We start from the raw sequence: 13033 nt of genomic DNA, 5'->3' as shown, positions 1-13033 counted from the left end.
GTATTGATAAGTGGAAAATTATAGATTTTGGCCTCTCTAAAGTAAAATATGTATTATATTTATATATATATGACATTATATATGGAATTTTATGTATATAGATAAAATTCCGTATATAATGTCATTTTGCTTAACTTAATTTTTTGTGCTATGGCTGGCCACAAAATCCTGGGTTACATACTGTATCATTGATTTGCTCTATAAGGAATATTAAAGCTATTATTCTTAATATTTAGACTGCAAAACTTACCTTTTTCTGTGTGTTGATGCACATTAAAGTAAAAGATGCAAAAGCTTTCCTAGATGAGTAAGAATGTTTGTTTTTCCTCCATAGGGGAAGAAGTCAGGAATCCTCAGAAAGCTATACCTATTGGAATTGTGACTTCCCTGCTTGTCTGTTTTATGGCCTATTTTGGTGTTTCGGCAGCTTTGACTCTTATGATGCCATACTATCTTCTAGATGAGAAAAGTCCTCTTCCTGTAGCATTTGAATATGTTGGATGGGGTCCTGCAAAGTATATTGTAGCAGTGGGATCCCTCTGTGCTTTGTCCACAAGGTAAAGAAGAAAAAACGACTAATTTTATTGGAAAATAAGATAATTGAAATATACTGTATTTATTTCAATGTATGGTCACACTTTTTATATTGAGGGTACATTTTCTTAAGGGTTAACATTTAATAAATATAAGCATGTTACAGACATGAGTAGTATGTGATCATTATAAACTATCTGTAGGAGTTGTGATTGTAAGTCATAATTATAAACAACCTGTTGGACTCTATAACAATTGATGAAAACATCCATCAATAAATAATCATTGGTAAACTATAAATGTAATCTTAATATAAAATGTGACCAAATATATTATTTTAGTTAGAAGAGTTGACTAGATTGTGAGATGTATTAATATGTATAGTACATGCATCTTCCTATATATTATAGCCCACATGTAATGTGGTATAAGAGCCTATTTACTTACATTTAGGAACAGCCTTAATATTCTCCTTTTCTGCTAACTGAGCTCATGTACATTACTAGAGTGGTTTAAATGGCCTCAAGAAGTGGGAGATGTATGAGTTCAACAGCTGGACTAAAAAAGAAGCAGGCTTGCCTATTTAAGGAGTACTGTTGATGTCATTGAGATAGTCCACGAGTAGTCATGTATAGAAGACAAGCATACTGATTGTGGAAAATAATTGAGTGAAAAACTCTGGGGTGGGAGATTATAAAAAAGAAAAGAGCTCTAAATGACAAGCTAAAAGAATCTTAGGCCTGTGTATATAGACTAAGTTGTGTTTGTACAGTTAGTTTTGGGACTATAATTTTCTCTAGTGATGCCTGAAGTGGATTCTAGCAGTTTTATGATTTTTATAATATTTTATAAAATATAAAAGCAAATGTTTAAATAGAAACTAGAGCAAAGAAAATAGCAACGGAGAAGAAAACTTTACATAGAAAGTAAAACCATTGGTTACCACATTTTAACTATTGATCTCCTAATTTTTCTTCCAAAGTATTTTAAAGTTTTTAACACCCAAGTTTATTCTGAGACGGGTAATATCTCACTTTAATGTTTTTAATTAAAAAAAATATCCTTTTACTTATAATTCCTTTACTTGGCAGTGTTGTAGGCTGATATGCTGGGAGTATTGCTTTGATCCGAACATTTACTTATTCCTGGGCCATGTCATTTGAGATTAAAACGTTTACAGTATTTATATATTTCCAATATTTACCAGAATGCAGTCTCAAGATGAGAAGAAGCATAATTAACTTCTACAAAGACAGTACAATAAAAATATGTAGAGATTTTGGTGATACCAGTATGGAAATATTACTTATTCTTCAAGTTCAGATTTCTTGGCCCTGATTCAGGAAAGCATCTTTATTGGACAAGGGCATTTAAGCACATGCTAACTTTAAGTAGGTACTTAAGTGCTTTCCTGAATCAGCACCAAAACCAGTTAAAGTGTGAATGATTGGTAGTGCTGCACATGCATTTAATTGTAATGCTACATTTCACAAGCAGTGCTAAAGTGCCTTAGCTTCTGTGGAACATAAAAGCTGCACATCCACTGAATATATGTAGGTGATGTATTCAATTCTCTGTAGCAAGAAAGGCAAACTGGCTGTATAGTAAAACCTCAGTTTCAGCTGGCTAAGAAGTTATATGGCTGTCGCAGAGGCTATACTGTGTGGGTTTTTTGTTTATTTTTTTGGGTGGGGGTTGTTAGTATGGTTATTTTGATGTGAAGGGAAGAAACACGACAAATTTTAAATGTTTTAAATACAGAAGGAGCTTTGAGTCATCTGTAGTTCAAAATGCTTTTCAAATTCTGAAAATATCAACGGTTTAAAATAAATAGTTTACCTTCAGTCCCTAAATAAAACCAGGAATAACAAGGTAGCTTGGCTCTGGGTGCTTTAACTGAAAGAAATAATAGGGTTAAGTGTAAACTGTGTGGTGCTTACTTTGAGTTACTATTGATTAACATTGTCAGAAGGAGCTGCAGAATGTGTTACTGCTTGTGTGATTCACTGTTGCTGACTGACAGAATCTTTCAAGGAACAATAATGCTTAATTGCATAGCTAGTGTTACCAGGGCCATCCTCCTGGTCCACTAGTATCCCAAGATCTACAGTGATGGCAAAAGTTGTTTAGCTATTTTTACTACTGTTTCCAGTGAAGCAATTGCATTACCACAGAATTGTGAACAAAACTTCTAGTGGTTTTCAGAAACAAAATAAATCTATTTGTGTCCAAACTGTAGTATCTTTGGTCTATGATATTTTTACCATCATAAATTTTGTTTTCAGTGAAACATGCCATTAATTAGCATTGTTTCTCTTTTCAATGATATAACCTTGCATGAATTGTGTTTTGCCATGTTGCATGTGTTTGCTTTTTACTCAGTCTTCTTGGATCCATTTTCCCAATGCCACGTGTAATCTATGCTATGGCGGAAGATGGGTTGCTTTTCAAATGTCTAGCTCAAATCAATTCCAAAACGAAGACTCCAGTTATTGCTACTTTGTCATCGGGTGCAGTAGCAGGTGAGACTGAGAGTTGATTATTGTAAGGAAAGGTGCACTGCTTCACACATTGCATATGTGGAAATCCAATACTGTCAGGCAAGTTTTGGTTTGCTTTTGACTGAAAGAATAAAATATGATTGTCTCAAGGTAAAATAACCTTTTTCCTACCACAGTGTGTATTTGTTTGTGTTAATCTCAAGTGCTTTGGAAGCACAGGTTCAAAAGAACAAAACAACATGAAAATAAGCTTTTCCTAGCTTCCCATTTTAGTTGACTTTACCAGTAGAACACAGTGCTTTTAATAATGTGTATTTGAACTTTAAATTTTTCTGTTCTAGTCTTCTCGGCTCTATGTTCCCTCTGCCCCGAATTCTGTTTGCCATGGCACGAGATGGTTTACTGTTTAGGTTTCTTGCCAAAGTGAGTAAGAGGCAGACACCAGTTGCTGCCACATTGACAGCAGGGGTCATCTCTGGTAAGCTCTGAAAACATAGGTTTCTTCAAACTGGGATTTGAACCTTGTATGCACGTGCATGGATTATAAGAAGGGCCTGCTTGTTAACTTCTCATGCATGTAAGTTGGGAATAAAATTGCTGACTAATTGAAGGGCATAAGAATTCCAAATCATGGCAATCGTGGTGGCGGTGATGTCCTTGATGTCAATGAACTTGCAACTTTTTGTGCGTTCTAAGTTTGGCTTCTCTTGCATTACAAACAAAACAGTTATTTACTTTGGGGCATCTGGAATAAAACTGTCTTTATAACTCAGCCATTGGACTATGCTCTATTGTGAGGCTTGGGTATAGGAAATTTGAGTTCAAGATTAATGTATTTAATTGTTTAGAAATACTAGGGGGAAATGTATTTTTGTTATAGGATACAAAAAAAGAAATCTTGAATAATCTTCAGTAAGGCAACTACAAAACAGTTTTTAAAAAGAAGAAATTTTATACATTCTTCACCCATAAAGGGCACGAATCCATTTTTGATACAGCTATTTTGCAAGGATCATTACGTATTTGTGCGTAATTTGTACGCACATACAGAATGCATCAAAGCAATATTTCCAGGAACTGTTACAACTGTAGTGTGCAAATTCCTACACTTCCAAGCGGAGATTTATTTCTTGTTTAACTCTTTCATTGTTGTCAAGATGCATATCTCTTGTATTGCTTAATGTACCTGGAACACAAATTATACCCTACTGATTTCAATGTAATGTCAGCTTTGCATGGAAAAGTGAGGGTAGACTGGCTCAAGATGATAAAGACCAAGAGATTCAGACAAGACTAAAACATGTATTATTTATCATACTGTAGCATCTACAAGCCATAGTCATGGTCGGGACCCTTTTGTTCAAAGAGCTTTACAAACATATAGGAAGCCATGGTCATGCCCCAAATAGTTCATAATCTAAAAAATGGCCTTAATTCATCTTTTTTGTATGTCAAAGTACAAATCTATAATACGGAATTACTCTTATAAAGAGACACTTAATAAGATTTTCCAGACTGCTTTCATGTTGCACCAGATCCTTTTTCTGTAATATTTTGGAAAAATGTGGAAATTTGGTATCAAAAGTGATTTTTCATTTTAGAGGAATAATGAACCAACGCAGAAGAAGAGAAGGAAAAATGTTTTTCCCAGTTGGGTAAACTGATGAATGCAAATATGCAGTCTTTGTAGCAGCAGCACAAGAGCAGTAATTCAAAGCCAGTTTTGGGGGTGTAATTGCGTGGGTGGGTGGTATATTCTAACAGAACAAAACTTTTTGATACAGCAGGTAACTTTTTTTTCTTTTTTCTTTAAGAAAATGTGTATCTAGTGACTTGTAGGTTTAAATTATGTTATGCAGTTTTGCTAGATCTGTTAAAAATGAACGCAGCATGAAAGTAATCTGGCATTCCTACTAAACCTTAGTATGGATAATCTCACAGTTTTAAACAGTGTTAAGAAGATTAGATTTTGACCTTTTACTATGTTATCAAGTCAAAACTACAGTTGAGGCCAAACATAAATACATGTATTTGTTCTTTTTCCCATATAATAATTATGATAATGAAATTCTGCAGACAGCAAAATGGTTCGCTTACAGTCCAATCGTATTTTATCAAAGGCAGCAGCCTAATGAGCCTAATGGATTTGTAGTGCTGCATACTTCCCTGAATTGTATTTGCACTTTAATGCAACAACGTGGGATGTGCACCTAAAATGAATCAACAAAGATTAGCTTCTGGTTTCCAACTATTTTGTGACAGGTTTGGCTTCTCTTCTGATAAGCAATGGTTAGAAGTTGAGTAAGCATCAATTATATAAAAGATTTATAGTTGTTGCAATTTTTATACCTACTAAGGGGAAAAAATTCATCTGTATGAACTATATATATATTAAAATTTTGAATACAATAAATATAAGCTTGTGTCCATTTTGATAGTATTTTTCTCTAAGCATATATTTGGTAGTTTTAACACTGTTTAAAGTGAGATTGTCTTTTTGTGGATGCTTTGTGTGCTTCAAAGCTCAACATCCTTTAAACTCTGCATAAGCTTTTCATATATAAGGGAAAGGGAAATATGGAGATTGCATCAGATAATATAAATATATTTACTTACCTTGCCAAAATGAATATATGTTCTACATTCATGGTGCTAACAATATTAAAGATGTACTATTTTCTGTCTTGCCACTAGTGTATTCAGAAATTTGAGATGTACTGTATAAATACTAATGTGGCTAACCTTCAAAAGCAGATTCTTTTTCAAAAGTTTCTTGGCCGTAAAGTCACGCATCTTGTTGATCACAAATAATGCTATAATTAAAAAGAATAAAAGTAAAAAACTGTAATATTTTAAATATAATAATCATATGCTATAATTAGCTAGAGTATGATAAAATTAACTTGTAATGTACAGGAACACTTTAAGACTGGAAGGATTAAAATTAACAGCACATTCTGCTGTCCCTCAGCTTTGCCTGTCAGTGCTGGTCTCCGAGCACCCTTGGCAGTGAAATATATGAGAAATCTTCTCACAGAATGCTTCATAGCTTTTGTACAAACCTCCCTGTTCACAAGACTAGTGAATGTAGGGTACTTCCATGATCATTAAGGAAATTGTATTCCTTGGTTAGTTATTAGTCCAGCAGATTAACTGGTATTTTTGGTAATATTGCAGTCTTATTTTTGGGAATTAATCTTTTCTGTTTTTCTTCATGATCAAAAAGGTGTGTGTGTGTGTGTGTAATATATATAAAATCAAGAAGTTGGGGAGGGGTATATGCTTTTTATAGATCTATATCTGTATCTATCTATACACACACACACACATATGTAATATAAAAATAATGCATGCATTAGCATATACACACACAATTTATTTACTGTGACTATGAAGAGAAGTAAAGATCAGTGACAGTCACTTTGGATTCATGCCAGGCAAGTCAGTAAAACAGTGGATGCTATCTTTGCTTGTGTAAAAATATAGAGAAAAGAGGAAAACTCCACACATAGTATTCATCAGTCTTGAGAAGGCTTATGACCACATTCTGAGAGAAGGCATCTGGTGTATGGGAATAAAACAGATGTCTAAGACTATATCAGACTCCTCCAGGACATATACAAGGGTGTTTTTATCACAGTCAGAAACTGAACAGTTTCTAGTAAGAGTTGGAGTACATCAAGACTTGGCACTAAGCCCCTTTGTGTTCATGTTAGTGCTCAATGCACTTAGAGAGAACATCCAGAGTGGCACCCTGGCACATGCTTTTTGCAGATGATGAAGTGCTTGTGGAGGGAGCAAAGAGGAAGCGGAAGAAGATTTAGAGAGATGGAGGTGCATACTTGAAAGAAATGGCAAGAAAATCAGCAGAAATAGAGTAACTTGCAGGAAGACAACGGGTTTATAAAGTGTGGAGGGCCAGCCACTACCAAAAGTACAGAAGTTCAAGTACCTAGGTTTGGTAGTACAGGATAATGGTGAACTCAGTGATTAACTTATACGCAGAACAGGAAAGGCATGGAGAGAACTGAGCAGAATGATCTGCAATAGGAGGAAGCCTATCAAATTGAAAAGTAAGATATATAAGATGGTAATTAGGCCATCTTCCAAAAAGGAAGGATTTTGAATACAAGGGAAATGAAAATGTTAAGAGGGATGCTTGGAGTTATTAGGATTGACCATATTTGGAATGAATTAATTAGGGGAGGTTTGAAGGTGATATCAATTATAGAACAGCTGACAGAATGCAGGTGTAGATGGTTTGGGCATATGAAAAGATAATAGGAAGAATATATTAAAAACAGGGTGTTACCCTCCACTTCTAAGTTTAAGAGGAGGATTAGAAGACCCAAAACTAGATGGATGCATGTCATACAGAAGGATCTGGTTAGCTCTGAGGATCTGCTTCAAGCAAACTGGAAAAGAGAAGGAGGATTCAAGCAGTCAATCCCATCTACATGGGGCTAAGGCTAGAAGAAGAAACACATTAGAAGTCACAGTGAAGTTGCCTTGCCAAAGAAGGCGTAAAATAAGCCACTTTTAAAACAATGCTGTTTATTAAAAAGTCATGCAATCACCTGCAAAATACTAAGATTTTATTCAGCCTGATTTAACATTTAAATTGACTTACTCTTGTCTATTGGCTCCAATTCAGCAAAGCATTTAATGATGTGCTTAATGGGATTTAACCAGGTTCTCAAGTGGTTTGCTGAATTAGGGCCATAGTACACACAAATTACATGTACCGGTTATAAATTAAAGTCCTGATCCAGTCTGTCTTGGATCCATGTGCATGTCAGTAGATTGGATCCCACTGTCAGCTTGTGGTTTCAGGCTCTGACCATGCAAACCCTCAGCCTGTAGAATTTGAGTAGGAGTTCTATGCACAGCACGCTTGCAGGATCTGGCTCTTTGATAATTAAATATTCTCCAAAATTTTCTACAATACTTTAGTAAAAATAAAGTGTTATATTTTTAAGTGAGAAATGTTTTTACTAAACGTTATGTTAAATATCAGTTTTCATAGTTGAAAATGATGACATTTTTACATGACAGCAGTGAGGGGCCTCCTAAAATGTATTTTTCATTAAGTTCCTTCCTAATTGTATTGTGTTTACCCCTTTGTCTTAAACTTAAGAACTATTCCTACTATACAACTAAAAATCTGTCCAAAATAACCATATTAAAAATCACACAGCAGGTATATAGAGAATTATGGCTGCAAGGTTTTCATTAGTGTTTCCTAGATGTTCTCCGGGTGTCTTATATTTTAAAACAAAAAAGTAGGCCAAAATTTGTTAACTTGGTTGCCTAAAGTTAGTAGGCACCTAAATCCCTGTTTCGGTACACAAATAAATGTGATTTTCAGGACGTGTTGAGCAACCACAGTGAGAGCTATAGGTGCTCAGGGTCACTGAAAAGAGACCAATTATATTTCAGTGCCTACATATAGTGGTAGGTGTCTAACTCCAGGCAACCAAGTTTAAAAATGTGGGTCTTTACTTCGAAAATTCATTTTTATGCATTACCGTGGTTTCCTTTGTATTACTATTAGTAAGTCAACTACATAAACTCCATACATAGCCTCTTGAGCTGCCTTAAAAATCTTAGCTCTCAATATGTAACTTTTCTTACAAACTCTGTATTTCTCTCTTCTTTTTTTTAGCTATAATGGCATTTCTTTTTGACCTAAAGGCTCTGGTGGATATGATGTCTATTGGTACACTTCTTGCTTACTCACTTGTAGCAGCCTGTGTTCTCATCCTCAGGTGAGCCCCACCTTCACCCCCCTGTTTGTTCTGCTGTATTTTATTTTGTCCTATGCAGAATACATTTAAAATACAATTTCTGTTTGTATAACTTTTATTCTAGGTACATACATATTATAAAATTAGATTAACTCTTCTAAAATGTTAATCTGTGTGTGGTGTCTTAATTTAATGATTACCAGAAGTGGTGTCCTTTCAAAGTTGGATATACACTAGGAATAGACACAGTGTAATGCCAGTGTGGGCAGAGGTCAAATCCAAAACCTTATTTGAAATCTAGGAGGGTTTTACTTTCTGAAAGATAACTTACATGGTCTTCAACTTCAAATGGTGTAGTAGGACCTCATGTCAAAACACTGATACATTCAAAGCTAGAAACATATTTCTAATTTTACAATATAATTTATATTTTATCTCCTACTGTATACAGCAAGCACAGTAAATTGTGGGATCTATATGTGAATAGTGTAAATACTCTAATAAATTTTCTTCGTGGGCTAAATCCTGACCTTCTAGTGTATTTTCATCTTGTGAATCAATAAGTTAGGAGACTGAAAACAGATGCTTGGGATTTGCCCAATCCAGAATCAGCAAGGTCTGGACAAATCTGAGGAACTGTCCCAGAATGAGGTGTCATTAGAGGAGGTTTTGGAACAAATTGATAAATTAAAGAGTAATAAGTCACCAGGACCAGATGGTATTCACCCAAGAGTTCTGAAGGAACTCAAATATGAAATTGCAGAACTACTAACTGTAGTTTGTAACCTAGCATTTAAATCAGCTTCTGTACCAAATGACTGGAGGATAGCTAATATGACACCAATTTTTAAAAGGGGCTCCAGAGATGATCCAAGCAATTACATGCCGGTAAGCCTGACTTCAGTACCGGGGAAACTAGTAAAGAACAGAATTGTCAGACACATAGATGAACATAATTTGTTGAAGAGTCAACATGATTTTTGTAAAGGGAAACCGTGCCTCGCCAATCTACTAGATTCTTTGAGAGGGTCAGCAAGCATGTGGACAAGAGGGGATCCAGTGGATATAGTGTACTTAGGTTTTCAGAAAGCCTTTGACTAGGTCCCTCACCAGAGGCTCTTAAGCAAAGTAAGCTGTCATGAGATAAGAGGGAAGATCCTCTCATGGATAGGAAACAAAGGGTAGGAATAAATTATCAGTTTTCAGAATGGAGAAAGGTAAATAGTGATGTCCCCCACGGGGTCTGTACTGGGACCAGTACTAGTCAACATATTAATGAATGATCTGGAAAAAGGGGTAAACAGTGAGGTGGCAAAATTTGCAGATGATACAAAACTACTAAAGATAGTTAAGCCCAAAGCAGAATGTGAAGGGCTACAAGGGGATCTCACATAACTGGGTCACTGGGCAACAAAATGGCAGATGAAATTCAGTGTTGATAAATGCAAAGTAATGCACATTGGAAAACATAATTCCAACTATACATATAAAATAATGGGGTCTAAATTAGTTGTTACCACTCGAGAGAGATCTTGGAGTCATTGTGGATAGTTCTCTGAAAACATCCACTCAATGTGTAGTGGCAGTCAAAAAAGCGAACAGAATATTGGGAATCATTAAAAAAGGGATAGATAATAAGACAGAAAACATCATATTGCTTCTATATAAATCCATGGTACACCCACATCTTGAATACTGCATCCAGATGTGGTTGCCCCATCTAAAAAAAAAAAATATTAGACTTGGAAAAGGTTCCAAAAAGGGCAACAAAAGTGATTATTTGTATGGAACGGCCACCATATGAGGATAGATTAATAAGACTGGGACTTTTCAGCTTGGAAAAGAGACAAGTAAGGGGGGATATGATCGAGGTCTATAAAATCATGACTGTTGTGGAGAAAGTAAATAAGGAAGTGTTATTTACCCCTTCTCATAACACAAGAACTAGGGGTCACCAAATGAAATTAATAGGCAGCAGGTTTAAAACAAACAAAAGGAAGTATTTCTTTACACAACGCACAGTCAGTGTGTGGAACTCTTGCCAGGGGATGTTGTGAAGGCCAAGACTATAACAGGGTTCAAAAAAGAACTAGATAAATACATGGAGGATAGGTCCATCAATGGCTATTAGCCAGGATGGGCAGGGATGGTGTCCATAGCCTCTGTTTGCCAGAAGCTGAGAATGGGTGACAGGGAATGGATCACTTGATGATGATCTGTTCTGTTCATTCCCTCTGGGGCATCTGGAATTGGCCGCTATTGGAAGACAGGATACTGGGCTAGGTGGACCTGGATACAGTGTACTTAGACTTTCAGAAAGCCTTTGACAAGGTCAGAGAAATGTCTCAAGGCAAGGCATCCTTATAAGCTATAGAATGGTGCTCCTTTTGTGTTCTAATACAGTGGTTCTCAACAAGGGTACGGACACCCTTGGGTGTACGCAGAGGTCTTCCAGGGAGTACATCAACTCATCTAGATATTTGGTTAGTTTTACAACAGGCTACATAAAAAGCACTAGTGAAGTCAGTACAAATTAAAATTTCATACAGACAATGACTTTTTTTATACTGCTCTATATACTATACACTGAAATGCAAGTACAATATTTATATTCCAATTTATTTATTTTATAATTATATGGTAAAAATGAGAAAGGAAGCAATTTTTCAGTAATAATGTGGCTGTGACACTTTTGTATTTTTGTCTGATTATGTAAGCAAGTAGTTCTTAAGTGAAGTGAAACTTGAGGGTACGCAAGACAAATCAGACTTCTGAAAGGGGTACAGTAGTCTGGAAAGGTTGACAGCCACTGATCTAATAGGTGACACTTGTCTATAATTACAGCTAATCTAAAGGTATTTTTAATGTAAGGTAACTGAATAACAATGATACATTGGTATTACAATGCATTAGACAGGTTTTTTTAATTGTGTGTATTGCTGGTAGTTGGGGCAATAAATGAAGGTTAAAACTAATTAAGTAATCAGAGGAACTCAAACTGGTAATTTTGAAAAATGTAACAATAGTTCTGACAATAGTAACTTAAATTCATCTAGTTTATCACTCACAGGAGAATATGCTCTATCCCGTAGTAAGGTTGCATGTATATAAAAATGTTACATTCTTTCCAAAGTTGGTGTTAAATTTCAGCCTTATTCAATCGGTATGTTTCATAGTGTTTTTTTTCTATAGACTGCCTCATGCTTATCTCAGTGAAAGTTTATTGAAAAGACCTACTGTATTTCAAGAAATCCTCTTCCATCTCTTTCCTTTATCTCATGAAGGGCTTTTGTATTGTGTTTTGTTTTCTATTTAGATTATAAATATTTTTGCTGAAAAACAACTGCCTCCCACAGTATAGTTAAAAAATAAACAAAAAGCCTCTTCTAGTTTATTATTATCGCAGAAAATCTTAGGAGACATGGTGTTAGCTTTGTAAAAATGGTGATCTGTAATTAACTTTTTAAGAGAATATATTACCTTTAGTAGTATCCTCTATACCCGTGGTTCTCAGTCTTTTCCATTCCATGACTCCTTCAGGATTCCCCTCCCATTTAGCAAAGGAAAGGGTGATTATGACCCCACTCTCCCACAACACCTGTCTGTGATTCCCAGTTTGAGAGCTCCTACTGCATACAGTTCTTATGTGTTGCTCTTGTTCCATTCTAAACTGTGAAAGTCCAGGCTATGGGAAACCAGGTTACCAGGGTGTAATCTTCCTTTATTGTTTTATATATGTTAGTGCCCAGTATGGCAGGTGGTGTTGGACGATAGGCCTCTTTGCAGAGAATTTAGAGATTAAGTAGACTACCTAGAAATAAAAGAAGATAGAAGGGATGCCACATGAATTTTGAAAGGGCAGAATTTATTTTTTATTGTGGCTACTAGTGTAGAGTGGAACCATTGGAGATTGCTGTGGTATTTATAACCATCCTCCTTCAACCCCCACCACAAGCTTAACTTCTTTACTTGTTACAGTCTTGTATATAAATATCTATTTATTTGTGGATAGGTACCAACCCAATTTAACCTATGAGCAACCAAAATATTCTCCAGAGAAAGAGGCTCTGACAGGATCAGAGAGGAAATCTCAAATTAGTATGCTTCAAGGGCACCGCTTCAGTCTTCAGACATTGATGAATCCATCCAGCTTGCCTACAGAGCAGTCTGCCACTACCGTTAGCTTTTTAGTGGGTCTATTAGGTAAGTCTACAGATACCCAAATAAGTACAATACATTCAAATCAAGTTC

At 35.6% G+C, this 13033-nt stretch overlaps 1 protein-coding gene across 9 annotated transcripts in view; it reads left to right on the top strand.

Moving 5' to 3' along the window:
• SLC7A2 (solute carrier family 7 member 2) overlaps nucleotides 1-13033 on the top strand; it is a 116109-nt gene that overhangs the window by 94108 nt on the left and 8968 nt on the right. For 6 of the 9 annotated variants that reach the window (XM_005282074.4, XM_042841933.2, XM_065598007.1 and 3 more), the window contains 4 exons: nucleotides 335-557; nucleotides 2917-3056; nucleotides 8701-8803; nucleotides 12795-12985. In XM_005282074.4, the coding sequence (XP_005282131.1) occupies nucleotides 335-557; nucleotides 2917-3056; nucleotides 8701-8803; nucleotides 12795-12985 (657 nt within the window). Of the gene's footprint in view, nucleotides 1-334; nucleotides 558-2916; nucleotides 3057-3376; nucleotides 3514-8700; nucleotides 8804-12794; nucleotides 12986-13033 lie in introns of all 9 variants that reach the window. The other 3 variants (XM_042841932.2, XM_065598009.1, XM_065598010.1) reach the window with 1 other exon arrangement.

The sequence above is a fragment of the Chrysemys picta genome, chromosome 5 (genome assembly GCF_011386835.1).
Source record: "Chrysemys picta bellii isolate R12L10 chromosome 5, ASM1138683v2, whole genome shotgun sequence".
NCBI classification, from domain to species: Eukaryota; Metazoa; Chordata; order Testudines; family Emydidae; genus Chrysemys; species Chrysemys picta.
This window is presented reverse-complemented; position numbering and strand designations above follow the sequence as displayed.